Source organism: Gadus morhua, chromosome 3 (genome assembly GCF_902167405.1).
Source record: "Gadus morhua chromosome 3, gadMor3.0, whole genome shotgun sequence".
NCBI lineage: Eukaryota > Metazoa > Chordata > Actinopteri > Gadiformes > Gadidae > Gadus > Gadus morhua.
In genome coordinates this window covers 9,613,665-9,639,077 of record NC_044050.1, presented here as the reverse complement: position 1 = coordinate 9,639,077, position 25,413 = coordinate 9,613,665, and the positions used below count along the sequence as shown (strand labels likewise).

Genomic DNA, 25,413 nt, shown 5'->3' with positions numbered 1-25,413 from the left:
TTCAGACATAAATCATTTGGCTGGTCTTCAAAGAGTTGTTGTTCCAACAAAATTACAGTTTGTGAGGATAACTCTCTTTGGTCTGAACTGGGCTTTAAATCCATTAAAACCACAGGAGAACTCCCTTGGGCCAGACTATTGTTCAGCAGAATGTACAACATGCCCACAACGGTTCACTGTAACCACAAATGTGACTGGTATAGTGTTTGGAATCTGCAGCTATAATTAATGTGGATTTGTATTTTTTGTGCCTGCTTTTTCCTTCAGACCATGAGTTTGTCTGATTCCCATTCATCTGAAAATAGCACTTCATCAGTGGAGCAGGTAAGGACATGAGAGCGATTGTTTAGTGTAACCAGAAAACTATTTTAACCAGAAGTCTGGTGAAATGTCTTAAATGATTCCCTTCCCTTTATAGGTCTTTAAGGTTCTTTTTTTAAACTAGGCTTATATTAGAATTTTATTAAAATGATTTCCATTTCATAAAATGTGGCTGTTATCTCATCAAAAGCATAATTTCTTTTTTTCCAGAGTTCAGAGTCGTCTGAATCATTAGAATCCAACTCTGAGGACAAGGTGGGCATTAAAATATCCAGAGTCCACACCCTGGTTCATAGCCTTTATTGACTGTCAAAGGAAATATCCCTCCGGTAGACTACTTTATTTATTTGTGCTTATTTTCTTGCAAACAGACTTCTGAAGAATCCGAAAGCCACTCACTTGAGGACCCGGTAGGAACATTTTATCAAATGTTCTATTTTCCGCATCAATCTATGCTCATCATGTTACTAGCCGTTGTTAGGAAATAGTCTGAATAACCACTTGGTGTCTTTCAGATCGCCCTTATTGATGAAACTAGAGACAACAACAGTGAAGAGGACAGGAACGTAAGAAAGGTGAAACAACAATGCTGCATTCATTGATTTTTGCCTTAGCACTATTCAAAACGTATAAATTGTATTGTGCATCTCTCGATTCATTCTATTCATTGACCATCCTCGTTTTTTTTGTCAGAGTTGGCTGTCAGTGTTCGCCAGCGTCGTCCACTCGAGGAGTGGTGAGGACAGCAGCAAAGAGGCAACGGGTCAGCTGGTGACGCCGCCGCCCCAGACCTCCGTCGTCCCCATCCTCCCCTCGAACCAGCCGGGCAGCACCATAGCCCCGGCCAACAAAAACCTGATGGTGCCGGATGTGAGCCCGACAGCAGCCGGGGACAGCAGCGAGTCCTCAGAGGGCCCAGATAACACCAACAGCACCAACCTTCTCGTCGGTGTAACGGAGGCCCACAACAGTAGCGAGAGCAGCAGCAGCAGCAGCAGCGAAAGCAGCGAGTCGAGCCAAAGCAAGTCTAGCGAAAGCAGCGAGTCGAGCGAGAGCAGCTCGAGCGAAAGCAAGGAGTCGAGCCAGAGCAGCTCAAGCGAAAGCATGGAGTCGAGCCAAAGCATCTTGAGCCTAAATAGCTCGAGCCTAAGCAAGTCCATTCAAAGTAATTCGAGCGAAAGCAACGAGTCAAGCGAAAGCAGCGAGTCCAGCCAGAGCAAGGTGTCTAGTGAAAGCAGAGAGTCCAACGAGACGATCAGTGCGGCCAGCGACAGCTCAGAAGACAGCCAGAGCAGCGACAGCACCAACAAGAAGCAGATCCAATCCAAAGACTGCTCGCAGGGAGCGAAGGGAGACGAGTGCGAGAGTGAAGAAGAGTACTTCTTCCAAGACATAGGAGACGATGCCCAGTATCCACTGGAACATCTCATGGCACTCAAAGATAACCACTTGTTGGAGCTCAGCTGGCGGAGATGATGATGCATGGGCTCCGTTTAAGCCAACAGTCCCTTGGTTTACGAATGATCTACTGTTGCACACGTGCCCCAGACTTTTTCCACTACTGTGTTTATGCCTGTGTTATCCTCATATGCTTTAGCATTGGCACAACGAGATTGGGGATTTCTTTATTGTGTTGAGCAGTTGTATGGATGTTTTAAATATTACTATACTGTGTTTTTACTGCAAATGATGTATCCTAAAGTTACATTAAAATATTTTCATACGCAATTATGTTATGTTGTTGTTTTTTATGTTTATGAACTATATTAAAGCCACGCCACGGCCGGTTAGCAAAGTTAGTTAGACGGTGGTGCTAATAACGCCAAGGTCGCGTGATCGATAACCGTACTGGCCATTGACATTTTGTTTTTTTCAAAGGGTAAACTGTTCATTTGTGGTTCCCTCGTGAAAACCCTTTCGACGTGATTTGAGATTATGTTTTCGTAAAAGATCCACTAGATGGAGACAAACTATACAAGGCAAGGAAAACAACCTAATGTCACAGATAGCTCCTCAAAATAAATGCTATTTCCCAGTTCAAATCCTTTTGTATCATACAGTAAAACATCTGGTATAGGATAATCCAACTTTCTTCATACTGAGAATAAGCAAATGTATACATTCAGAATAAATCTACCACGTTGAAGTTTCAGCATTCATTCAAGGATAAAAAGTATTCATCTAGAATTCAAATTTAGAAATATGAACTTGGTATTGAAATGATACTGTAGTTTGTAGCGGGCTACAGTGTTTTACAAAAAATACAACCATTACTTAGAAAACAGAAAACACAGAAAACATTTGGAAACATGGACACAGATTACAATACTTGAATGCTTGTATGGGGGACTGTTAAAACATGTCCACTATTTTATTTGTAAAACAGGGTTTTAAGTAGTTTCCAGTAGTTGTAACAAGTGCAGACTTCCACTGTTTGAGCGTAAAACTACAAGATGCTCAGGTTTGATCACACAAAAACATAATCAAATATCTCAGAATATATAAACATGCCTAACATGGTCTCATAGGTGCCTTGGCATCAGAAGGAGAGCTTAACTTTATATATTATTAACACTAATAGTTAATAATAGAAAAAATACCAAATTAGTGTTGAACGTTCAAGCTCTCAAAATCCCTGATTTTCTCAAAACCAGTTATAACATTAGAAAAAAAAGAAAAAATATATATTTTTACAACCATAGGGCTTCTTTTTTGGAACTGTGGGCCTGCATGACTGTAGGCCTATGAAGTTTTTTTAGACGGAAATGTGAGTCTTGAGGTGTTCCTTCAGACTGGGAATAGTGGCCAGCTCTTTATGACACACGTGGCAGCGCAGCGGAAGCTTCAACAACTCACTGGTTCCTTCTTTTACTGTGACCTTTCCAGTCTTCTCAAGCATCTGGATCACATCTGCACATTAAAATCAGAGCACTATTAACCATGTAAAAACAAACAACAAAACACGTGTCATGTGTATCAATATTAAAAGCCTTACCTTGAGAATCAATGAAGTAATCAGTTGTGAAGGAGTTCCAGTGCTTCTTGTTCTTCAGGGCAGGGGAGTCAAAGTCTTGGCTGATGACATGCAGGTGAATGTGGCTTGCGTGAAACACAAATAATCGTATATTAGTCAGTTTAAAGTTAAACTTGACTTAGGGGCAACGGGCAGAGTTATGCCTTGTTTCCGGTTCTTAATTATTGTGTTTCTACAGTGGCCAGTCTACACAGTGTTGATTTGAAACCCCCTACAGACACTTAGTTAAACTTTATGGCTGACTACTCGCCCACAGATCCCCGCCGCTTAACACCCTTATTGGTCGAAACAAACATTGAAAGAAAGTGAAACGCCCCCATTCCTCCAGACTCAAGCTACTCTACCATCAGACTTGAGAAAATCATCTAAAGTCTAAATTGTTAAGACTTAGCTAGACAGGACATGTACACCCGAGCCAGTAGTGTGACTTGGACTACATCTCACCTCATACTGGGAATGGCGTGGTAGCCGCTCCGGAAGCGCAGAGCGGGGGCGTCCTTGCACTGTGCGACCATACGCTGCCCCACCTGCTGCATGTGTCTCAGCAGGTCACAGTGCTCCTCCCCACGCAGGGCCTTCATGTTAGGGATGGACTCCCATGGCAGGACCAGCCAGTGGTAGCGGGCCTTGGGATACTTATCTTTGATCACCACCACCTTGTCGTCCTTGTAGACCTTCGAAATGGAAAGACAAAAGCGGCTATTAGCATTGGAAGCAAGTAAGGAAAAACTAAAACATGGGTAAATTAGAAAGATATGAATACTTGTAAAAATGAATAAAAATAAAAATGTCTACCTGCATTTTAGGGTCCTGCATGGTGGCCTTGAGGCCATTGCTCCATATTCCAGGTTTTTCCTGTCAGAAATATGATATATTTTTCAATTTAACAGGGTAAACAGATTTCTCTGCCGAAGCATACCACTGGCCATCTTCAGTCATCATCCAGCATCCGGTGAAAACACAGCACCAACTTATGAATACTTGAACCTGTCCATGTTGAGACAAAGAAATAACTTACTAATGCTGTCAACTCGAGAACTTCAGCTAAGCTACCTAGCCAGCTTACATTGTTGGATGTAGCAGACTCTCTGCCTGACGACGGCGTGTGGTTAGCCTGTTTCGCTACTTTAACGTTTGATGCCCCTTTACTGTCAGCTGCCTCCATCGAGGGGGGTTCACGTGGTCTCTTGGCAGGTGGCGGTTCTCCTGAGAGGTCCTCCATGAAATGTACAGTGTAGGGGTAGAGCTGGTTGACAATATGAAGCTGCTGCCCGGGCTCCATCTTGACCTCCATGCCTTTGCCCACCTCAACAGAGTCAACAAAGGTGGGGTTTGAACCCAGCTATGAAATTAGAAAAGGAGGAGGACATTTGGTTACTGGATGGAGACAATCTTCAATTTAATATTTTTGGTTATTGATGGTAATATAAGACAACGAAAATAATGACTATTAAAGCTTAAAATGAAACGGTTATTTTCGGTCAACCACCCATTCGACTAACAAGATGAAAGAGTATCAAACGAGACATGGCCTGCCCTAACAGCTAACGTCATATATCTACGTTATCATCACCCTATCTTACCTGTTTAACTTTGACATATCCCTTGTTGCAATCTGCCTTCAGTTCAACTAGTCCAGGACAAATAACATATGCATAAGTTAACATTTGTGATGAGTATTTAATGGATATGCTTACAGCCATACCCCTTTCAAGAATAGAACATTGTGCGAAAACAGTGTGTGCATGCACAGCAAGTAACTGTTTACATAATACCTTGATGTCTAGAACATTTTTTATCTTTAATAGTCGTCTCTGGACCTCGACCCAACGTAACCCTTTGATAGTGAGGGAGTGGTAGAGGTTCATGATTTCCGTCTTCGCTGATAAGCCAGCAAGTAAGCATTTTAGAATGATTTTACAAAAGTGGGTGAACAAATTACTACCGCACGCTGTTTGACTATTGTTTTGTTGACGCGTGTCGCGCGAGACCCACGTCACTGGTTTCGGTTCGTCTCGTGTGCTCCAGCGGTTGCTCGGGTTACAGAAGGTTCTAGAAGGCGGTCGTCTTGGGTCAGGGTCCATTGCTCCCCTCCATGATTATCGATCTAAATTAGCAGGTAACCAGTTCCTGATCTCCTTGTAATGTGTAACGTGTTCGTGTTCCCTGTCGATCGTGGTTCGGTTTGTTGAACACTAACTCCACTGCCTGTTAGCCGGCCGGAAGCTAACAATCGTCGGTAACGCCATCATAACACAACATCTGTGTTAGCTTCAGCTAACTCGGGCTATGAGAGACGGGTAATAGAGATGTGTATATGTTTAGTTTATAACTATTAATTAAGTATTAGGTGTTAGGTCATAATGTGTCTTATTGGGAACAAACTGCGTATCGTAAAATTATGTTGTAATGGTAGCTGAAGAAATGTGCAAGTCGCACTACTTGCATCACCACATACAAGAAGGGTTACACAACCACCAGGACACCCACCTGGTCCCTGGACCCGGGGCTAAAGCACACCTTCCCGGGGTGGCGGTACACATTAAAGTGTGTGTTTGTTTGCGTGTCTGAAGCATTGGACGGTGACATACGAGGCGGATGTTGTTGTGTAGTTACAACTGTGTCGTGACATTATGTATTGTGAGATGCCGTTTAGGCCTAAACAGAGTATCCAAGTCATAATGTCTTGGTGGTGTGCCTAGGGTTGAGCGATAAAGTTTTCATGAAATATCAATATCAGTCAATATTAACGTGTGTGCCACTTCGTAGGTACGTTTTTTAAAGGCGATCATGGTCAAAGAAACCGGCTTCTACGACATGCTGGGTGTCCCGCCCAGTGCCACAGCAGACGAGCTGAAGAAGGCCTACCGCAAACTGGCCTTGAAATACCACCCTGACAAAAACCCTACCGAGGGAGAGAGAGTAAGTCGCCATGTCTCAACATAAACCTTCCACATGCATTATAATTTACCTACAGAGACAAATTAATCTCCTGAGAGGAAACTCGCTGTAGATTAGCGTTTTTTTCACTTAGGAAGTTCAGACTTCTTACATTTAATAAACATCAGCTAACTCTGTTAAATTATGTTGTTTGTTGAAGTTTACAAGTATACATTTGTTTCTGTGTGTGTGTTTTGTAGTTCAAGCAGATCTCGCAAGCATACGAAGTTCTGTCGGACAGCCAGAAGAGAGAGGTGTACGACCGGGGGGGTGAGAAGGCCATCAAGGAGGGGGGCAGCGGGGGTGGCGGCGGCGGGGGCGGCTTTGCGTCGCCCATGGACATCTTTGACATGTTCTTCGGAGGCGGTGGGCGGATGCACCGGGAGAGACGAGGTACGAGAAGATAGCCATCAGTGTCGTCATTCTTGGAAATAGGATAGGATTTACTGAGTTCCTTATCTGGTTGATCATTTGTATATCGCATTTATTATTGATTTACCAGTACTGTTGTTACTTGTTTTTGTATTAAATCATTACTGCGGGAATGTGTCTTAACTCTTTAAACTAGCGTTAATGTTTACTACGTAAATGACCTTTGCCCTGTCAAAAGAGAGTCACTTTAAACATGCCCATATTATGGCGCACATTTCAAAAGTTTGTTTGTGTGTGACGTATTTATAGGCACGTTTTCCATCAACAAAACCTAGCATGTATCTGAGTGTTTGAGAGATAAACAGTTTAAACAAACTTTTATTGGAATGTTCTTGTTCTTCTCCTCACGCCTGCTCCACCTCCAGGGAAGAATGTGGTTCATCAGCTGATCGTGACTCTGGAAGATCTTTATAACGGAGCCACCAGGAAACTGGCCGTCCAGAAAAACGCCATCTGTGAGAAGTGTGAAGGTGAGCCCTGTGCTCCCAAGGAGGACATTACTCATGAATAACTAGTTAGGAACCCTGTTCAAGCACCATCTGTGACTCCAGCAAAACCCAACCCTTCACACTGCCAATGCTACCTGGATATGTTTACATTACTGGTATTCCACTATTTACTCTTATCTAGTTATACTTCTCTTGTTTGATGCACTCTTTGCTGCTGTAACACCTGAGGTCCCCTTTTGGGATCAAGTCTTATCTTGACTGTAGCAGTATTGGTACAATGTGTCACATCGGGTCATCAAGGCAGGTACTCCATTAATCTGAAGAGGTCTCAGTAAGGCAGTGAAAGCACTCCGGCGCCTCACCATTGTCCTCCTCTCTGCCCTCTGTCCAGGCCGGGGGGGCCGTAAAGGGGCGGTGGAGATGTGCATGTCGTGCCACGGGACAGGCATGCAGGTGCGCCTCCACCAGCTGGGGATGGGTATGGTCCAGCAGGTGTCCAGCGTGTGCCAGAGCTGCCAGGGCCAGGGCCGCCGCATCAGCCACAAGGACCGCTGTAAAGCCTGCGGCGGCCGCAAGATCGTCCGCCAGAAGAAGATCCTGGAGGTGCACATCGACAAAGGTAGGAGGGGGGGTTGGGCGTGGTGCCACGTAGAGAATCTGGAATAAGATCCTTCCATAACAAAGGCAATGCTACATGCTCTTATACCTCCAAACTATTCAATGTTGAGCCGCTAGACTGAGAAAAGGATTCTGACACGTCCCACCTATTTTGGCTTCACTGCTCTGCTTCAAATTACTTTTAGTCACATTATTGAAAAGTGTTAATAAATTATTGTTATCATTTATAAAGCGTTAAGCACACCAGCAGAGTATAGCCTAACCTGTAGTGTTAAGCACACCAGCAGAGTATAGCCTAACCTGTAGTGTTAAACACACCAGCAGAGTATAGCCTAACCTGTAGAGCTAAATACACCAGCAGAGTATAGCCTAACCTGTAGAGCTAAATACACCAGCAGAGTATAGCCTAACCTGTAGCATTAAACACACCAGCAGAGTATAGCCTAACCTGTAGCATTAAACACACCAGCAGAGTATAGCCTAACCTGTAGCATTAAACACACCAGCAGAGTATAGCCTAACCTGTAGCATTAAACACACCAGCAGAGTATAGCCTAACCTGTAGTGTTGAACACACCCACAGAGTATAGCCTAACCTGTAGAGCTAAACACACCAGCAGAGTATAGCCTAACCTGTAGAGCTAAACGCACCAGCAGAGTATAGCCTAACCTGTAGAGCTAAACACACCAGTTGAAGCCTGGAACATATTATTACAATAGTGTGCATAGGGGGAAATGCTTATGTGGTAAGGAAGCAAATTGCAGAAAGGTGATCCCAGGTTTTGGCCTAATTTTTATTAACTGTCTAACTGTCCAAACATCTTGTTCCATCTTGGCTCTTAACGCTAGCTGGGTCAGGTAACCGAATCACTGAGGTTAGAACCAAGATGGCTGCTATGTGAATAAGGCCCATTTTGGAGTAGAAAGATCACTGGTGGCTTGACTCTGTCCTTACAGGCATGAAGGATGGCCAGAAGGTGGTCTTCCACGGAGAGGGGGATCAGGAACCAGGGTTGGAGGCAGGAGATATTATCATCGTCCTGGACCAGAGGGAACACTCTCGCTTCACCAGGTCCCTTATTATTATGCACACATTTACTGGTGTTTAAATTTTAGTCTTATTCATCAAGCATTGCCTAGCCTTGCAAGTAATGTTTTTCCCACATTGATTCATATTTCAATGAATGCCAACCCAATACATTATTAATAGCTAATGTTTAAATATTAAATGTGAGATGACGAACATAGATCTCAGATCTCAGTTTTCAGTATTAACAAATGTTCTATGTATCAGTTTATCCTGCTTGTATTGAAGTGTTTACTGTGTTGTCTAATGGTAACATGTTGAGTTAGTTTGGGACCTTTGTAAGCAGCGCTGGGGCGCATTAGGCCGGTCTTGTGTTCTGAGGTGTGAAACAATCGACCAACAGTACTGTTTGTCCTGATGTCTCCAGACAGGGACAGGACCTGGTGATGACCATGGAGCTGCAGCTGGTGGAGTCGCTGTGTGGCTTCCAGAAGCCCGTCCAGACGCTGGACAACAGAACCCTCCTCATCACCTCTAATCCAGGTAAAAGGTCCAGCTGACATGTACTGGCCTCCAGCCTCCTCGGGTCCCAAGTCCGCCTGTGGGCCTCCTTGAGCAAGAGACCTGAAGTCCTAGACAGGCTCAGCCGACTGCAGTGTGTAAGCAACACAATCGGGCGTCTTCGACCGTCAAGCAACGTCGACCGAGATGTTGCAGATCACTGACGGATGACTTGACGTGCGGAGATGCCCCTCTCTGTTACAGGCAACAGCTCACCCAGCTTGGCTTAGACTCTGATGAACATTGAAATCGTGTATGCTTTTGAAAAAATCGTGCTGCTTTTGAAAACATTTGTCAATTAATATTCACAGGATAGGAGTGGTTTTCACCAGTTGTTGTTGTTTGAAAGAAGGAGTTGACTTCATTTTGCAATATCCACAGATGTTGGGTAAAGGGTTGTGGCTGATAAATCAGCCTCTAGTGTAAATTTGATAAAATTACGCATTGTGTGGGTTGGCGTATATCATTAAATCTGTTAGCCACATTGTTGCATGGGGCGACGGTTTCAGAACAACCACACAGAGGCATGTTGAATCCTTAACTCCTACCGGATCATTTTTGATCTTGATCGAAATTGAATTCGGAAAGATTTCCGTTTCGTTCTCTCTGGGAATAATATTTATCCCAGAGATACAAACAGAGTCACTACCGGCACCCAGTTTGCATCCATAATACTGATGCAAATTGAAAGGCTTTTATCTGTGGGCCAAAGGCACTTTATTTACATTCAAATCCTCGAGTATTAAAATTGGATTTGGTTAGGATTGTAGTCGCCTCTCCGTAGTCATTTTCATGTGGTCTGTTTACTTTCCCTGTTTATAGGGAAAATATTTTTTATGCTCCACTATGTTTGGGGGGCCTTCCTGTTTATGCTGTCTCTTGTCGTGTTCCTCAGGGGATCTGATCAAGCCCGGAGACAAGAAGTGTGTCCTGGGCGAAGGGATGCCAATGCAACGCCGCCCCTTTGAGAAGGGACGACTCCTTGTTCACTTCTCGGTACGGAACAGCCTCTCCAGTCTGCACCACACGCGTACAACACTGTTTCGAAACACATTATTAAATGTTATATGTATAGTCATAAGGCATATGCATTCAACCCAAAACACACTCTGGAGGGCAGGATAGCCGGGTGCTATTGGTGTTGGACTCCTTGCCGGATGGGCTGTGGGTTCGAAAACCCCAATGGCGGCTTCCTACCTGATGGCACTCCTAGCAGTATTTGGATAAATATCTGCTAAATAGTGAATCAATGGGAAATAAAATAAATGAATGGTAGTTCGGCTGAGGAGCTAGAACAGACCCAGTTTTCTGTACCGAGAATCAACTTAAAGGTTTGGTACAGAGGGGTCTCAGGTCTCTGGTCCCTCCAAAAGCAGGACTCTCTATTTTATTTGACAAAATGGTATCCTTTTCTTCCTATTGCACAGTGGGTCAGAGACAATGGCAATTTCGATTCCTCTGTTTGTCTGGCACATATTTTGGAATTGACTATAAAGCTGACTTTGACTTTGTGTGATTTTCCCCCTCCCCCAGGTGGTGTTCCCCAAGGCCAACTTCCTGCCCCAGGGCAAGCTGAAGGAGCTGGAGGCCTACCTCCCGGGGAAGCTGGAGGAGGAGCAGCCCGAGAGCATGGACGACGACCTCTACATCTACGCAGACCTGGAGGACTGTGACTTTGAGAACCGCAAGCGACCAAGCCGCCACTACTACGTGGAGGAGGAAGACTACCCCAGCGCCGGCGGGGTCCAGTGTCAGACCTCCTAAACCCCCCCCACCTAGCCCGCCTTGAATCGACCCCCTCCACCTCCACCTCCTCTACCACCCCACCCCACCTCCCCAGCCGCCGTACGTCTGAGGTCTCAACCGTGATTCAAGTGAAGCACTTTCTGTATTTTGCATTCTGTGTACTTTTAATTTAGTTTCTAATCATGTTGGTGTAAAGTGTCAAGTGGGAATGCTCCGTGAAACGTGACCGGGACGTCTTGAGGTCGCCCCCCCCCCCGCCCCCCCCCCCCCATGTGCTCATTGCACCAGGGGTGCTTCCACACTTGTCGGGTGGCGTGTTTTTGACGTGAGGTTTTTAAATCCAACGGGACTCATTCGATGGCCTCTCTTTTACCGCGACCAATCCCACGCTAAAAAGGAGACGATAGACGTGGCCGCCCAGGTGCATTGTGAGTGCACCGCTCTGCCAAATGTTCCTTATGTACGTCTAAGACCAGGCCGTGAGGGTGCTGGTCAGTGCTGAGCGGCCTAGCGTGCGGGTAGTGGGAGCCACACCCTCACTCTGTGAAGTGGAGGAGGGACTTGGTGGGTTTCCTTAGGAGAAGAGGAGAATGGTTCCCTTAGGAGGAAGGACTTCCTGTAGTCTATTTTAGTGACTTGTAGTTTTTATCTCATGATTGTCGTGTGAGCAGGCCGAAGAAACAGAGGGTTGATGTCGTGGTTTCAGAAAGGTGTATTTTGAATTGGTGACCTTAAACCTGAGGCCAACGTGTTTTTGTTTTTAATATATATTTTTAATAACAGATGGATGGTACAGTTTATTATCTGTGAAGCCCCAATCACCCCCGCTCTGCTGTACCATTTTAAGGGCTTTTTGTAAACATCAAGCATAAAATCTAACAATCAATTACACTATAACAACATAGGAGTAGCATTTCATTTTTTCTAAATGTCAATATTAAAGTACATTAATTGCATATATGATACGAAGGAATACATTTTTGCAGTGATTATATGCAAACAACTGTGAAACTCGGTTAAAGATTTTGGCATGTTTCCCTGAGTAAGAATCACTAATTAATTAAGTAATTATATCATGAGCGCAATCTACATAAACACTCAACAGTTGTATGTTACGAAGCAGGGAAGGAAGGAAGGTCATCTCTTTGGTAAAATATGATAGAAAGTGTCTAGTGTTTCTTTGCTTTGCGACAATTGAGTAATTAGTTTGAACTAGCAAAATTGGACCGATGGTGATTTTGCTACCATTGCCAATAATGAACTAAATAAAGTAAAGTGCATTGCAATTAAATGAAAGTTTATATTACCTTTACGTGTCTAAGCCAAATGGTGGAGGTTTAAGTCTTTTCCAAATCTGGGTATATTACTGGATTGACTCCAGTTCCAAATGTGGTTCTACACTGGAGTGACTAGTGTTACCGAGCCTTATCTTTTAAACCTGCGCTACTCTTTATGCAGCTTTCTGTCAACATTTCAATACACACAACTATTGTTCTTGTATGGGGGACTGCCGTTTCATTTCATTGTTATGGACTTATACTGGTGTGTATTAATCTGGTTGTCAGGGATACTGCTAACACATAAATGGTCTTACATTGTCTGCCAATATAAAGGACCAATTATTTGTTCATGGTTTATAATTTATAATTTAAAGAGCATGTTATGCAATTCTTTTTTAATTCTTAATCTATTGTAGATTTTGTTTTGTTGTAATAAATATTTTTTGGTCCACTAAATTTGACTTGCATCAGAGTGCTTTGAACAAGCAGGGTATGTGGTCAAGGCTCACTGTCAGACAATAGCAAAATGTCCACACACTCACGTTGAGGTCAGTTCCAAAGACCCCCTTATCAATATGTATCGGTAGTGAAACAAGGTCAAGGACACCTAGCTCAGTCACTAAACGTTTTATTCAGAATCATGGTGACAGACCAGCAAATCAAAGGTTATATACAGAATATAATATACATCTACCAGTAAACTCTAGTGTTATGTAAAGAATATATACTGACCACCCAAATCTACTTTTACGTACAGAATAAATACTGACCAGCAAAATCGAATGTTATGCACAGAATATATGTATATCGACCAGCAGATCCAAGGTGTACAGATTATATACACTGACCAGATAAATGTTTTTATACAGAAAGTATACTGACTAGCAAAACTAATGTCATATAAAGAATATATTTACTGACCAGCAAATCTAATGTTATGTACAGAATATATTTACAGACCAGCAAATCTAATGTTATGTACAGAATATACATATACACACACCGACCAGCAAATCCAATTTACATGATATATATAAGATACAGTAATGCTCTAGTAATGCTCAAAACAGGTATATGCCACAGGCCTTTCCTTGAAGACAATTAATTATACACAGCACCGTGGTAGTACATAACCACTGATAATATAAAATGCACAGTTGCTGCTTTATTTGATCCAGGGTAAGTACACAATAGTGACATATTTGCAAGTATATCTGCAATAGAGAGACATTTTCATCCACTATTAAAGCTGCTGTAGGTAAAATTCAAGAGGTATCAAGTGAAAGAGCAGAGAAGCACAAGATTATGAAACTCAACTACCAAAAACCCGCCCCCTCCTCCCACTCACCTTCCACCCTTCCTTTCTCTGCTCCGTTTTGCTCTATTATTACCAAACAATTCCTGTTTTATCACTTGATAAAATCCCCAAAGTTGGTTGGTTTCTCCTTTCTGGTTATTCAATTATGCTTCAATAGTTTTCTCGGTGGCCTTTGCAAATTCATGATGTCGCTTTGAGATCTGGTCAATTGTCATTATTTTGGCCTCGTGAATAACTTGTCCACACGAATAAAGTCCTCACCTCAAAGAAAATAAACAATGGATTGTTGAAAATGAAGAGAAAGATTATACTTGTTTGCAGCCCTACAGCCATGACAACCTATGACCTATGGCGTCCACAGCCGGAGCTGCCCGTCCTCGCTGTATGTGGCGATCAGGTTCTGATGAGGGTGGTGGACAATGCCAATCACATCCTTCTCATGGACCTGTGGTCCAGAGAGGGAGACAGAGAGCAAGACATAGACAAAGACAGAGAGGGAGACAGAGAGAGAGACGGGCAGGAGAGAAATGTAACACACTCTTGATTCAGCCTTGTTGGTCATCAATTTGCAATCACTGCATGGGCCCTAGTCTAGCCCTGGGTTCCGGGCCCGTATCAGACGACGTCTTAGTGGACAAAGTCCAGATCCCCTGAAAGACTACCTGTGCTATTCCGTCATCCTGGCCGAGCGCGGGGAGCCCCCGGATATCACCGACAGGACGTACCGTGAGGGTCTTCTCCAGGCGTCCCGTAGCCAGCCGGAAGCAGCAGAGCACGCGGTCCTCGCCCACGCAGTAGACCCACCCCCCGCGTGGGGACACGGCGCAGCACACAAACTCCCCTCCCTGGGTCCGCCCGGAGCTCAGCGTCCTCACCGTCTACAGGGGCAGACGGGGGTCTCACACTTCATCTGGGCACTGCGGCCAAGATGGCCGTGCGGTGACAGACACAGATCACTTGCACCAGGTCACAAGACTCTAACTAAAACATAATATACGCCAAAACAAAATTAAATGCTTTGATATTGTATATTGAATACAAAATACTAACATGAGAATATAGCACAGGAGAACCCCGGAAAACAGCAGGATGGCACGAGTCATTTCTACACATGGAAAGGGGACATTTTCTTTCCCTATGTTTTGGGCATCATTCGATGAGGGCATGTCGAGCGATGATCGTGGCTACGGCTTAACCATTTTTTTTTATTGAACTATTGAATTGTTCAAGAAAAAAAAATACAAATCTGACTGATCTCCAGTCAGTCACAGTAACAAATCATACATTTTTTAATAATAATAATAATGACATATAAAGTAAAAGAAGTTAGTTATTTTATAATCTCAGCCTTAGTGATTTGCAAATTTGCATTCTATTACACTGCGATGTCGGTTTGAATTAGATTAATCGTTCAGCCCTACTCGTGGCACATGAAGGGTGCATGTGTCGGTCTTGAGGTCCTCCCCCCTACCTGACCCTGTAGGTTCAGCACCAGCAGGGTGCTGGAGTGGGTGCAGGCCACGAAGAGCTCAGGGTGCCGGGGCAGGGGCAGGACGTTGTAGACCGGGGTGTCCGGGCCTGACAGTGCGGTGAGAGTGTGGAGGCATTCTGACGTCTTCGTGTTCCAGATCTGGAATGATCCAAACAGGAATATCCTTAGGGGTGCACCGATGTAGCTTTGTATCTACTAGTGGTAGCGTCATACAGCCAGACCATCAAACCCGATGGGATCTCGCCGCATTCAGGCTGGCTTCGCAATAGGCTATATTATCAGCAGAGGGAGGGAAAATTATAATATTGACTGCAGAGTGTGTATGGATGGCGGCGGGTTTTAGCAGCCTCACCTGGGAGAGACCTGCTACATGGCAACATGGAGCTCCAGGTCATGTATCACTGTCTACAAACTTCTACGATAAACCATCTTTCAACATCACCATATAACGATCACCATATAACGATATTAATGTCCAATTTTAACAGTTAATATCGGACATTAAACATCGTTAATGTTTTTACACCAGAACTCAGTTAAACGGCGGTCATGTGATTATGATGACGCGTGGAAGATGGTACAACACGGCTCCGCGGCCGTGTCCCGTAGCGTCCGGCATCGCATCGGGGACTACCTTGACCGTGGCGTCGGACGAGGCGCTGAGGATGTGGCGGCCGTCCTCGGTGAAGGACACGTCGTTCACGAAGGACGCGTGACCGCACAGCCTCCTCAGCGTCCTCCCGGAGCGCATCTCATGGATCCTGGAGAAACAGGGAGGATGGATTCAATCAATTATTAAAGAGCAATTGTCGGAAAAAACTGTTGGGATTGAGAATGGGTTTAGAGAGAGAGAGAGGGGAGAGAGAGGGGAGAGAGAGAGGAGAGGAGAGGAGAGGAGAGGAGAGGAGAGGAGAGAGAGAGAGAGAGAGAGAGAGAGAGAGAGAGAGAGAGAGAGAGAGAGAGAGAGAGAGAGGGGATAGAGAGATAATGAGAGAGGGGATATAGTGAGTGAGAGAAAGGATAGAGAGAGTGAGGGTGAGAGAGGGGATAGAGAAAGACAGAGGGGATAGAGCGAGAGAGATCCAGTATACAGCAGAAGCAGCCGTCTCTTTTCTGTACACCAGCCACTCTGCATTTCCTCCAGATGGGGGCTATGAAGGATCGGGTTGTAAAGCAAACAAACACCCACTGATGGGTGTAGGGTATTTTTAGCTCCTATAAAATGCCATGAGATTAGCTTCAAGCACCACAATGTGGACGCACATTTAACCCTCTTTTTCCATCTCACCCTCTTTCACCCTCCCTTTTCACTCCCCCTCACTCTTTCTCCACGCTCTCTTCCTCTTGCCGTCTCTCTTGTTCACCCCCACTCTTCCTAACCCTCTCTGTACCCCCCCGTCCTCCCTCTCCTTCCTTGGCGATTGAGGGTGCAGGAGCAGCGGTTTGGAACAGAGTGGTGGTACTGTGTGCGATGCACGTGTTGCAGCGTTGTTGTTCCAGGCACACATGGACTGTGTGTTGCTCTCCCACTCACCCAGACCATGTGCTCATGCTGCAGTACACGGACAACGTAATACACTTGGATGCTCAAGACTCCCTGAGCTAAAAGGGAAGCTTGTGCTGTGTTGCATGGGATGAGCAGGAGAAAGATGTATTAGTGTCTCTATGTGTGTTGACGCTAGGTCAAGCGTTCATGTAACGCAAAGTGTACATCCACGTTGCATAATCTGTAGACGGTGTGTGTGTATTTGTGTGTGTGTGTGTGTGTGTGTGTGTGTGTGTGTGTGTGTGTGTGTGTGTGTGTGTGTGTGTGTGTGTGTGTGTGTGTGTGTGTGTGTGTGCGGGTCAAAAAGGAAAGGAGCATCCATTATTCTATTATGGTACCAGGGGACAATTATGGGACTAGGAGGAAAGCAGAGGACGCTGCAGGCTAGGCTGTAAGCTAAGCTACCATATTGGATCTGCAGGAACTGTTAACCTTGATTAGGATGACAAGACTGTAGGCAACTCTATCTGGAAACTGTGAGCACACCTTCAGGTGGGGATTGTAATTATCGAGCCCTTCTGTCGGTTTGTATGGCTATGTGTTAGGAAAAGCCAAACTGGAACACAAGTCGTAAAATCCCCTTCAACTAAAGTTAAGCCAAAGCATTCCCCCCCTTCGCAAATAGGCAATGCACATGCACAAGTCTATATTTAGTTGCTTCAAATTTAGCATTACCTTAGCGAGCATTCTGTAAGCAACACACTCTGAGAAAGAAATCACATGATTTAACAGGTGTATCAGTTAGATTCAGAAACACATGAACACATGCATCCAGCAAACAAAACAATGCAGTTGAAAAAATGTACTGAGATTTTTACAGGAAAAAACGTAAAGTGTAATCCGGCGAAAATTGAACCCAGGGTCTTGGTTTTGGCATGTTAACCCATCAAATAAGCCCTCCAGATACTTTTTTCATTGAAAATCGAGTATAGAGTTTGCCCGGCGCAATGTTTGGCTTCCATGTTATTGGCTAGGGGCACAGTGAATGTTTCAAAATCTGCATTTTTCTAACCACTTATATAGCTCAAAATAGCACCAAACCTCTGCAGTAGCATGATTAGGGTCCCTAATCAGGGCCGATAACCTGGAAGCCAAACATTGCGCCGAGCAAACTGTATACTTGATTTTCAATGAAATAAGTATCTAGAGGTTTTTATGGGTTTACATGCCAAAACTAAGACCCTGGGTTAAATATTGGCCGGAATTACACTTAAATCCTCTTTCACACAAAGTTTTCTGTTTAATACTGGGATAGCGCTAGTGATTAACACTATTCACACATGCATCTGGGTTCTGGGAATTTTCTGTCTTGCACCCTTTCTGGCACATAGCAGTGCCGGAATATATGGGGCCGGGCCCAGAGACAATCCAGCAGATGGCTGGAACAGGAAGGACTTGAACGGGCAGATTGACGGTGCGGATTTCCTGGAATATCGATCCCATACGGGAGATCTTCCGGAACTTTGCAGGGTAAGAGTGCATGTGGGAACTCACTGTTAATGATTCTACCGAACATATATTGTATTTATATTGACAATAATTCAATATTATTTTTTAATATTCCCTGTTTTTATTGTGTCTACCGCCGTGTTGTTCTCTGCCCAGTGGGCTGCTCACCTGATGGAGCAGTCCAAGGAGGAGCTGAGGATGAGGCTGCTGTCCTTAGAGAAGCTCAGAGAGGTCACCCCCTTGGAGTGGGCCCGCTCAAACCTGCGCAGACACAGCCCACTGTGGAGCTTCCACACCTGCACTCACACACACACACACACACACACACACGCACACGCACACGCACACGCACACGCACACACGCACACACGCACACGCACACGCACACACACACACACACACTACATCTTCATCTTGGTTTCCCAATACCTAAATTCACGGTCGATAAGGCAAACCAAATAAACATAACGTTAACATCATAATGATGACCTGGCAGAACAAGAGATCGAAACAAGAGTGGTAACTTTGCTTCTAAAGTTCTAAATGAGTCCAAGGAGGAGGTGCTGCGGTGCCGAAGCGGTACCATGGAGGAGAGACCAACCCACTCACGATGTACCACACAGCCGTTCAATGAATGATGTGCTGGTAGAGTGCTGACCTTTATGTTGCCATTCTGTGCGCCGGTGGCCAGGAGGTCCGCGTCGGCACAGAAGCCGAGGCAGAGCACCGCAGCGTCCATCATCATGAAGCTCTCCAGGGCCTGGTACTTCAGATCCTACGCACGGAAGCACACACGCAATTACACACCAGTGGGCACACGCACAAAAACACACGGCAACGCAGACACACGCAATGCAGTATGCAAGCACATACACGCATGCACGCAGAACGCACACACACAGACAAGCACACACACGCACGCACATGCACAAGCACAAACACTTTTGAACTATTGGCATAAAATGATCCGTGAAGATGAAATGAGAAGTGTCTTCTTACCCGACTGATCTTCCTGGTTCTGAAGTTCCACACCTCGATGAAGCCATCCACCGAGCCTGTGATTAAGTACCTCCCGTCCGGGGAGAAACATGCACAATTCACGTGTGCCTGCTGTCCAAACTACGATAAAAAAGAACATCTAGAAGTTACGCACTACACTTCTGCTTTTAATATGTGGTGGGGCTGGTGGTGGTGGTGGTTTCTGAAGATGGTTATTGTGAGGGTTTGTGATGATGATTAAACCATAAACCATGGTGATGTAAGCTGTTGGATTTGTTAACCTTGCTCACAGGCCCTTAGGCAGGTCCATCTGGAAACTGTTAGAGTGCCTTCAGCTGCGGATAGTAATTATTTATCTGTGTGTGTGCGTTTGTGTGTGTGTGTGTGTGTGTGTGTGTGTGTGTGTGTGTGTGTGTGTGTGTGTGTGTGTGTGTGTGTGTGTGTGTGTGTGTGTGTGTGTGTGTGTGTGTGTGTGTGTGTGTGTGTGTGTGTGTGTGTGTGTGTGTGTATGTGTGAGTGTGTATGTGTGAGTGTGTGTGTGTGTGAAGGACCAGTAGGATGACATGTTGGACACATAAGTCCAACACCCTAACCACTAAGCTGGCATGTCCTCAAGAAGATCAACTGCACAAAAACCGTTTCAATGACCGTAAAGTGAAGTGCAATCCAAGGAACATCAAACATCTGGCGAGTACCTTAATGTGGCCGTAGAGCCGTGATGGGCAGCTCTCCTCCTCTTCCGGGCCGTTCTCTGCGCCGCTGCCGGGGAAGGGGGTGGAGGAGCCATCGGGGACGCCTGGAGCCAGGAGGGCTAGCTGGTGCTGCCGCTTCAGGGACTGTAGGGGCGGGAGCAGCACGGCAGACCATGACGCAGACCCCCCGGGGGAACGCGGCTGGCTCTGTTGAGTGATGCGCGGCTGACTGCAACGTGACTCAGCCGCCGTGCTAATGATAATGGAGACCTTTCTTCCTCGGAATGAGGAGAACGGCTCCCGTTTGTGGTATCATTTTTTGGAACTTATTGAATGTCCTGTAGATGCTTTAAAATGTGATGTGAAATGTGAAAGGATATTAAATATATGAAGGAGGAGGGTTATTGTCTCTGGGATAGACACGATGTTTGGCTGGCTAGAGTCCTGTTGGTTAAAGGAGGATAATGAAGGACTCTAGCAAGGGACCTGTTGGTTAAAGGAGGATCGTATCTGAGAGGATAATGAAGGAGTCTAGTCTTTATCTGAAGGAGGATAATGAGGGAGTCTAGCCAGAGACCCTTTATCTGAAGGAGGATAATGAAGGAGTCTAGCTAGAGACCCTTTATCTGAAGGAGGATAATGAGGGAGTCTAGCTGGAGACCCTTTATCTGAAGGAGGATAATGAAGGAGTCTAGCTGGAGACCCTTTATCTGAAGGAGGATAATGAGGGAGTCTAGCTGGAGACCCTTTATCTGAAGGAGGATAATGAAGGAGTCTAGCTGGAGACCCTTTATCTGAAGGAGGATAATGAAGGAGTCTAGCTAGAGACCCTTTATCTGAAGGAGGATAATGAAAGAGTCTAGCTGGAGACCCTTTATCTGAAGGAGGGTATGAAGGAGTCTAGCTAGAGACCCTTTATCTGAAGGTGGATAATGAAGGAGTGCTTCACTCACTCCGACCTGCTCCAGGAGCCCCATGAGGCGGGAGGGTGGCACCACGCTGACCTCCCTCACCAAAGACCGGGCGATGGCTCGCCGCCGCTTATCCTTCCCGCTGCCGCCCGGATACGCCTGCAGGGGGCAAAGATTTGCGGACACCCGCTTGGCCAGTCAGAGCTTAGCAACGTGTTCCCATCTCTGCTGGGGTGGGAGGCAAGTTATCAAAGATTGGTCCATAGTTCTTTTATCCATATTTTCAGTTCCTTAGTAATTGGGCTTTAGTTGTAACAGACTTTTGGCGACCACGATTTGTAGTGGATATAAGCAATTAGCACCTAGCAATTAAAGTTCATCTGACGTTAACATGCCGTTAATGACCATTAGTGACCATTAACAACGTCTGGCAACTTGGACCACCACATTTAGTGCAGGGTGGGGCATACAGGTAGGTTCAGGCAGGCTCCCAAAACCAGAGGTGGGTAGGAACGCGCTACATTTACTCCGTTACAAATACTTGAGTAACTTTTTGGATAAATTGTAATTTTAGGAGTAGTTTTATTGCAACATACTTTTACTTTTACTTGAGTAAATATTTGAAGAAAGAACGGTACTTTTACGCCGTTCCATTTGGCTACGTGACGGTCGTTACTTTGTTTTTTTTAGATATTTTCTTTTATTACATGCGAGATCTATTTCTATCACGTGAATATTCCTTAGCCCAAGTGAAGGAGTTCAAGTACCTCGGGGTCTTGTTCGCGAGTGAGGGTACTATGGAGCGTGAGATTGGCCGGAGAATCGGAGCAGCGGGGGCGGTATTGCGTTCGCTTTACCGCACCGTTGTTACGAAAAGAGAGCTGAGTCGCAAGGCAAAGCTCTCGATCTACCGGTCGATCTTCGTTCCTATCCTCACCTATGGTCATGAGGGTTGGGAGATGGCCGAAAGGACGAGATCGCGGGTACAAGCGGCCGAGAGGCAATTGAATAACGCCTGCACACACACACAGGCACGCACGCACGCACAACGCAGAGTGGTAATCGGGAGAGTTGGGAAAATTCCCTGTGGCCCGTTAACGGGGGGCGCCGGGTCAACATCGACTCGCAACCAATTCGGTTTTGTCTAGAGGAGTAACTGAGCGCCCCCTCCCGAAGTGGCACAGCCCAGGTCGGCCTTGAACTGCGATTGGTCAGAAAGACGTTACAGCTAATGACAACATTGAACTCTCATGCAGGCTCGAACAGAGTGACACACAAACACACACACACACACACACACACACACACACACACACACACACACACACACACACACACACACACACACACACACACACACACACACACACACACACACGTTGATGTATTTAATTTTGCAAAGATTTAATTTGTTATTGTTTTAGTTCAAGGGTTATACTTTTTTTTTTTTAAAGACCTTATTTATTTAATTTAAAAGGATGTTATTTACATTATCTTTATTTGAACATTGCTGTTTTATATTTTGTTGGTGTCTATTTTGTACCGTTTGTGTTGCTCTGTTTATTTAAAAAATAAATCGGAGAAACTCAGTACTTGTACTCTTGAGTACTTGAGTAGTCTTTTCACTGCATACTTTTTTACTCTTACTTGAGTAATTATTTTTACGAGTACTTTTACTTCTACTTGAGTAATTCTAATCTTAAAGTAACAGTACTTTTACTTGAGTACATTTTTTAGCTACTCTGCCCACCACTGCCCAAAACACACACACACAAACACACACACACACACACACACACACACACACACACACACACACACACACAATGGATGTGTTGGGGTGTCTACCTCCCGGGGGTCGAAGAAGGCCCTTGTCAACAGGCCCTCCAGGTGTCTGAACCTCCCCGGCTGGCTCCTCTTCAGCAGCAGCATGGGTTCTGTCTGCTTCATCAGTGACCGGGCCGCGCCCACCTCCCTCATCTCGATCAGCTCCAAGACCACCTGAGAGCGGGCAAGAGGGAGAGAGATAAAAAGGGAGAAAGAGTTCTTTGCACTGTTCTGTCGGTTCAAATTGTGTGTTTTTCTTGGAATTCCTTCTTTGGGATAGTGTTTTGTGTGTCTCGTGGGTCCCAAATGTTTGACATATGTATCAACTCTTATGTTTGTAATACATAATCAAAGCCGCTCGCGTTCATACTGTTATTCGTCGCGCCACTTGGGCTAAACTATGCAATCGCTTCATCTTTACAGCGAAATGCAAGCTAGAAAAGCCATGGCAGCGCATGGACTGCCGGCACACTTCACGACTGCTGCCTCACGGCGACTATAAACCACGAAGAGTGGCTATGGACAAGAGCATCTGCTAGACGACCAGACAGCAATGCTTCATTGCCTACACTGTTCCACACTCGGATACCCTGCCTCTGATTAATAGAGAACCATTTAAGTGTCCTCTGTAAGGGAAAGAGTGGATGAGCAACGTGTGGAGGGCTAGGGGGGATGAGAGGTTGGGGGGTCCCGCCTGCTCGTAGAGGTCCACCAGCGTGTCCTGGGGCAGCTTGAGGGACTGGATGGCGAGGAGCACGGCGTCCCAGTGTCCCCGGGTGACGTCCAGGACGAAGCTGTCGATGGACTCCACGGTGTTGAGGTACACGGTGGTCTCCTCCTGCAGGGCGCTCAGGGTCCGATACAGCCTGTTCTCCTTCAGGTATTGCATGATGAGCCGGATCACACTGCAAGGGGGGGGGGGGGGGGAACGGACTGTTGTTATGACAACTTTATAAACAAATGAGCCATTCTCTTCAGATTTGAATCCCTAACACTTTTCTTGGTGATGGTGTCTATTTTGAATGTTGCTGTTTTCTTTTGCAGAGGTTACTGTGGATGTGGTGGACGATGGCTGGTTTAAGCAGCCTCCCCTAGCCCGAAACGGACTGATTGGACTCTGTGTCGGGTGAGGCTGCAACATTGTTACAGATACCTTTAATTTAAATCAGAGATGTATTGCCCTGGCAGTTGAATCAGATCAAAATATATCGGCAGCAAGGTCACTGGAAGTCATGACACAAAGATGACTATAAACTTATGGAATGGATAACGGATATAGACACATGCAGTGATGGTGATTAGATGGGGAGATTGCTTAGTTCAGGGGGTCAACAGACCCACTCACCATGTAATTACTCCTCAGAACGTTTACAGTTACAGAAATAACTTGCTAAATTTGCAGACACAGAAGACAGAAAGAATGTACAGCGAGACCCACAGGAATTCAGAATAAATACAAAAATATCAATTTGAAGTCATCTGACTGTGAGTTAAACTGGATTACTTATTCCCCCTTCTTGTGAGAAAATAATACAAAAAAATAAAATAAAATAAAAGCTAAAAAGCATTTTCATTCCACTAAAAAACGCAATCACCTATATCGATGCAAACCTAGAACTCAAACCCAGACATTTTGAATACCCTACTTACTCTGCAGATTCCATGATGTTCTGCTTGCTGAGTAGGATGCTCGCGCTGTGGATGATGCAGCTGCACAGTGCTGCTAGCCAGAGCCACGTGAACGCAAGGTCCACCCACTACACGTGCGTTTGTATTTCGCATTTTTCTGTAGGCGAGACCTAACCCCCCTAGCGCCCATAGCCCTTATGATGGACGCATGCAAACTGAAACACATCACCGTGCACGCAGTAGAAATACCCTCAAACACGCACGTAACCAGATGCAGCCGGAATGACTGCAGCCTCACGCACACCGCTGATCAGCGGTCTGCCTACGTCTGAGGCTCGCATCTCGCGCGTGCCTCCACAATGCATCCCTATAAATAACACTTTATCATGATAGATTTATCAATTAGTAGTTAACATTATTATGTTCAGCATAATTTACGACTATTCTTTACTATTTCTTGGCGAGTGGCTTTCTCCAGAAACGCTGAATAGGCCTAATGATCCTACTGCAGGACAAAACTGTTCTCGTTCCCCTGTCTTCACCCGGTAAATTAGGTTTTTTTGGGAAGTGTTGTTTGGGACGTGTTGTTTGAAGGGGGGTAAACACGGGACCGCTAGAGGGTTTCTGCATCGTTTCTCGACCGCATCTCAACTTCCTGTATCAAGGACAAAAAAAACACAAGTTCCTGTTTACCTGATGAGAATGAAATAGCCTACACATAACATGCTGACAACAAGACAATTTATAAGCCTTATAGATATAACATTGTCGTAGGTGTTCGGATTTGACAACTACGTGGGAGTCCTAATCATTTGGGCTGTTAATTACATTTATAATTGACTCATTTAGTCTGTACAAATCTCATTAAGTCATTTACAAAACTAAAGTAAAATAGTTTTCTCTCAAATTAGGCTAAATGTCAGTCAGACCCGCTACTAGTCTGCCCGTGGTCTTGGTTCATGACTGTTCTCCAGTGTATGCTATTTCCATACCGCGATGGTGAGAGAAGAGATTCAAATAGGGCCTCCAGCCTCTTCCCGGGTACTTTCCTGTGGATCATCCATACACGCTAACGTGCTGACAATATCGGTGTAGGTTTGTGACTGGGATACCCTAATCTGCATTCTAAAAAGATGCAAGGC

The 25,413-nt window shown here is 45.2% G+C and overlaps 4 protein-coding genes across 6 annotated transcripts in view; 2 read left to right on the top strand and 2 right to left on the bottom strand.

Annotated features, from left to right (window-relative positions):
• scpp1 (secretory calcium-binding phosphoprotein 1) overlaps nt 1–2,049 on the top strand; it is a 3,321-nt gene extending 1,272 nt beyond the window's left edge. Inside the window, exons 4-8 of the mRNA XM_030352921.1 lie at nt 268–324; nt 532–576; nt 693–731; nt 837–896; nt 1,015–2,049. Coding sequence (XP_030208781.1) covers nt 268–324; nt 532–576; nt 693–731; nt 837–896; nt 1,015–1,797 — 984 coding nt within the window. The 3' untranslated portion in view covers nt 1,798–2,049. The remainder of the gene's footprint in view (nt 1–267; nt 325–531; nt 577–692; nt 732–836; nt 897–1,014) is intronic.
• Nucleotides 2,050–2,655: 606 nt separating this feature from the next.
• On the bottom strand, nt 2,656–5,407 carry aptx (aprataxin). Of its 2 annotated transcripts, XM_030351482.1 has the most exons (7): nt 5,131–5,407; nt 4,939–4,985; nt 4,422–4,697; nt 4,151–4,210; nt 3,800–4,029; nt 3,317–3,420; nt 2,656–3,231 (listed from the first exon to the last, which is right to left on the bottom strand). In XM_030351482.1, the coding sequence occupies exons 1-7, from the start codon at nt 5,258–5,260 to the stop codon at nt 3,077–3,079; spliced, it is 1,002 nt and encodes a 333-aa protein (XP_030207342.1). In that variant the 5' UTR covers nt 5,261–5,407; the 3' UTR covers nt 2,656–3,076. The 2 variants fall into 2 exon arrangements, with proteins under 2 accessions (XP_030207342.1, XP_030207341.1); XM_030351481.1 differs by lacking the exon at nt 4,939–4,985 and having other exon boundaries at nt 5,131–5,292.
• Nucleotides 5,212–12,864, top strand: dnaja1 (DnaJ heat shock protein family (Hsp40) member A1). 2 transcript variants are annotated; one of them, XM_030351479.1, is made up of 9 exons: nt 5,212–5,474; nt 6,125–6,277; nt 6,496–6,688; nt 7,093–7,197; nt 7,568–7,795; nt 8,752–8,866; nt 9,249–9,364; nt 10,278–10,378; nt 10,916–12,864. In XM_030351479.1, exons 2-9 carry the CDS (start codon nt 6,146–6,148, stop codon nt 11,144–11,146), a joined length of 1,221 nt encoding a protein of 406 aa, XP_030207339.1. In that variant the 5' UTR covers nt 5,212–5,474; nt 6,125–6,145; the 3' UTR covers nt 11,147–12,864. The 2 variants fall into 2 exon arrangements, with proteins under 2 accessions (XP_030207339.1, XP_030207340.1); XM_030351480.1 differs by having other exon boundaries at nt 5,428–5,655; nt 10,916–11,245.
• An 889-nt stretch (nt 12,865–13,753) lies between these two features.
• LOC115540277 (WD40 repeat-containing protein SMU1) lies at nt 13,754–24,636 on the bottom strand. The gene is made up of 13 exons (XM_030351422.1): nt 24,576–24,636; nt 24,293–24,365; nt 23,337–23,547; nt 22,664–22,816; nt 20,776–20,974; nt 19,908–20,218; nt 19,213–19,332; nt 18,872–18,988; nt 18,382–18,509; nt 15,853–15,979; nt 15,198–15,356; nt 14,452–14,604; nt 13,754–14,171 (listed from the first exon to the last, which is right to left on the bottom strand). Exons 1-13 carry the CDS (start codon nt 24,634–24,636, stop codon nt 14,073–14,075), a joined length of 1,911 nt encoding a protein of 636 aa, XP_030207282.1. The 3' UTR covers nt 13,754–14,072.
• Nucleotides 24,637–25,413: the final 777 nt, after the last annotated feature.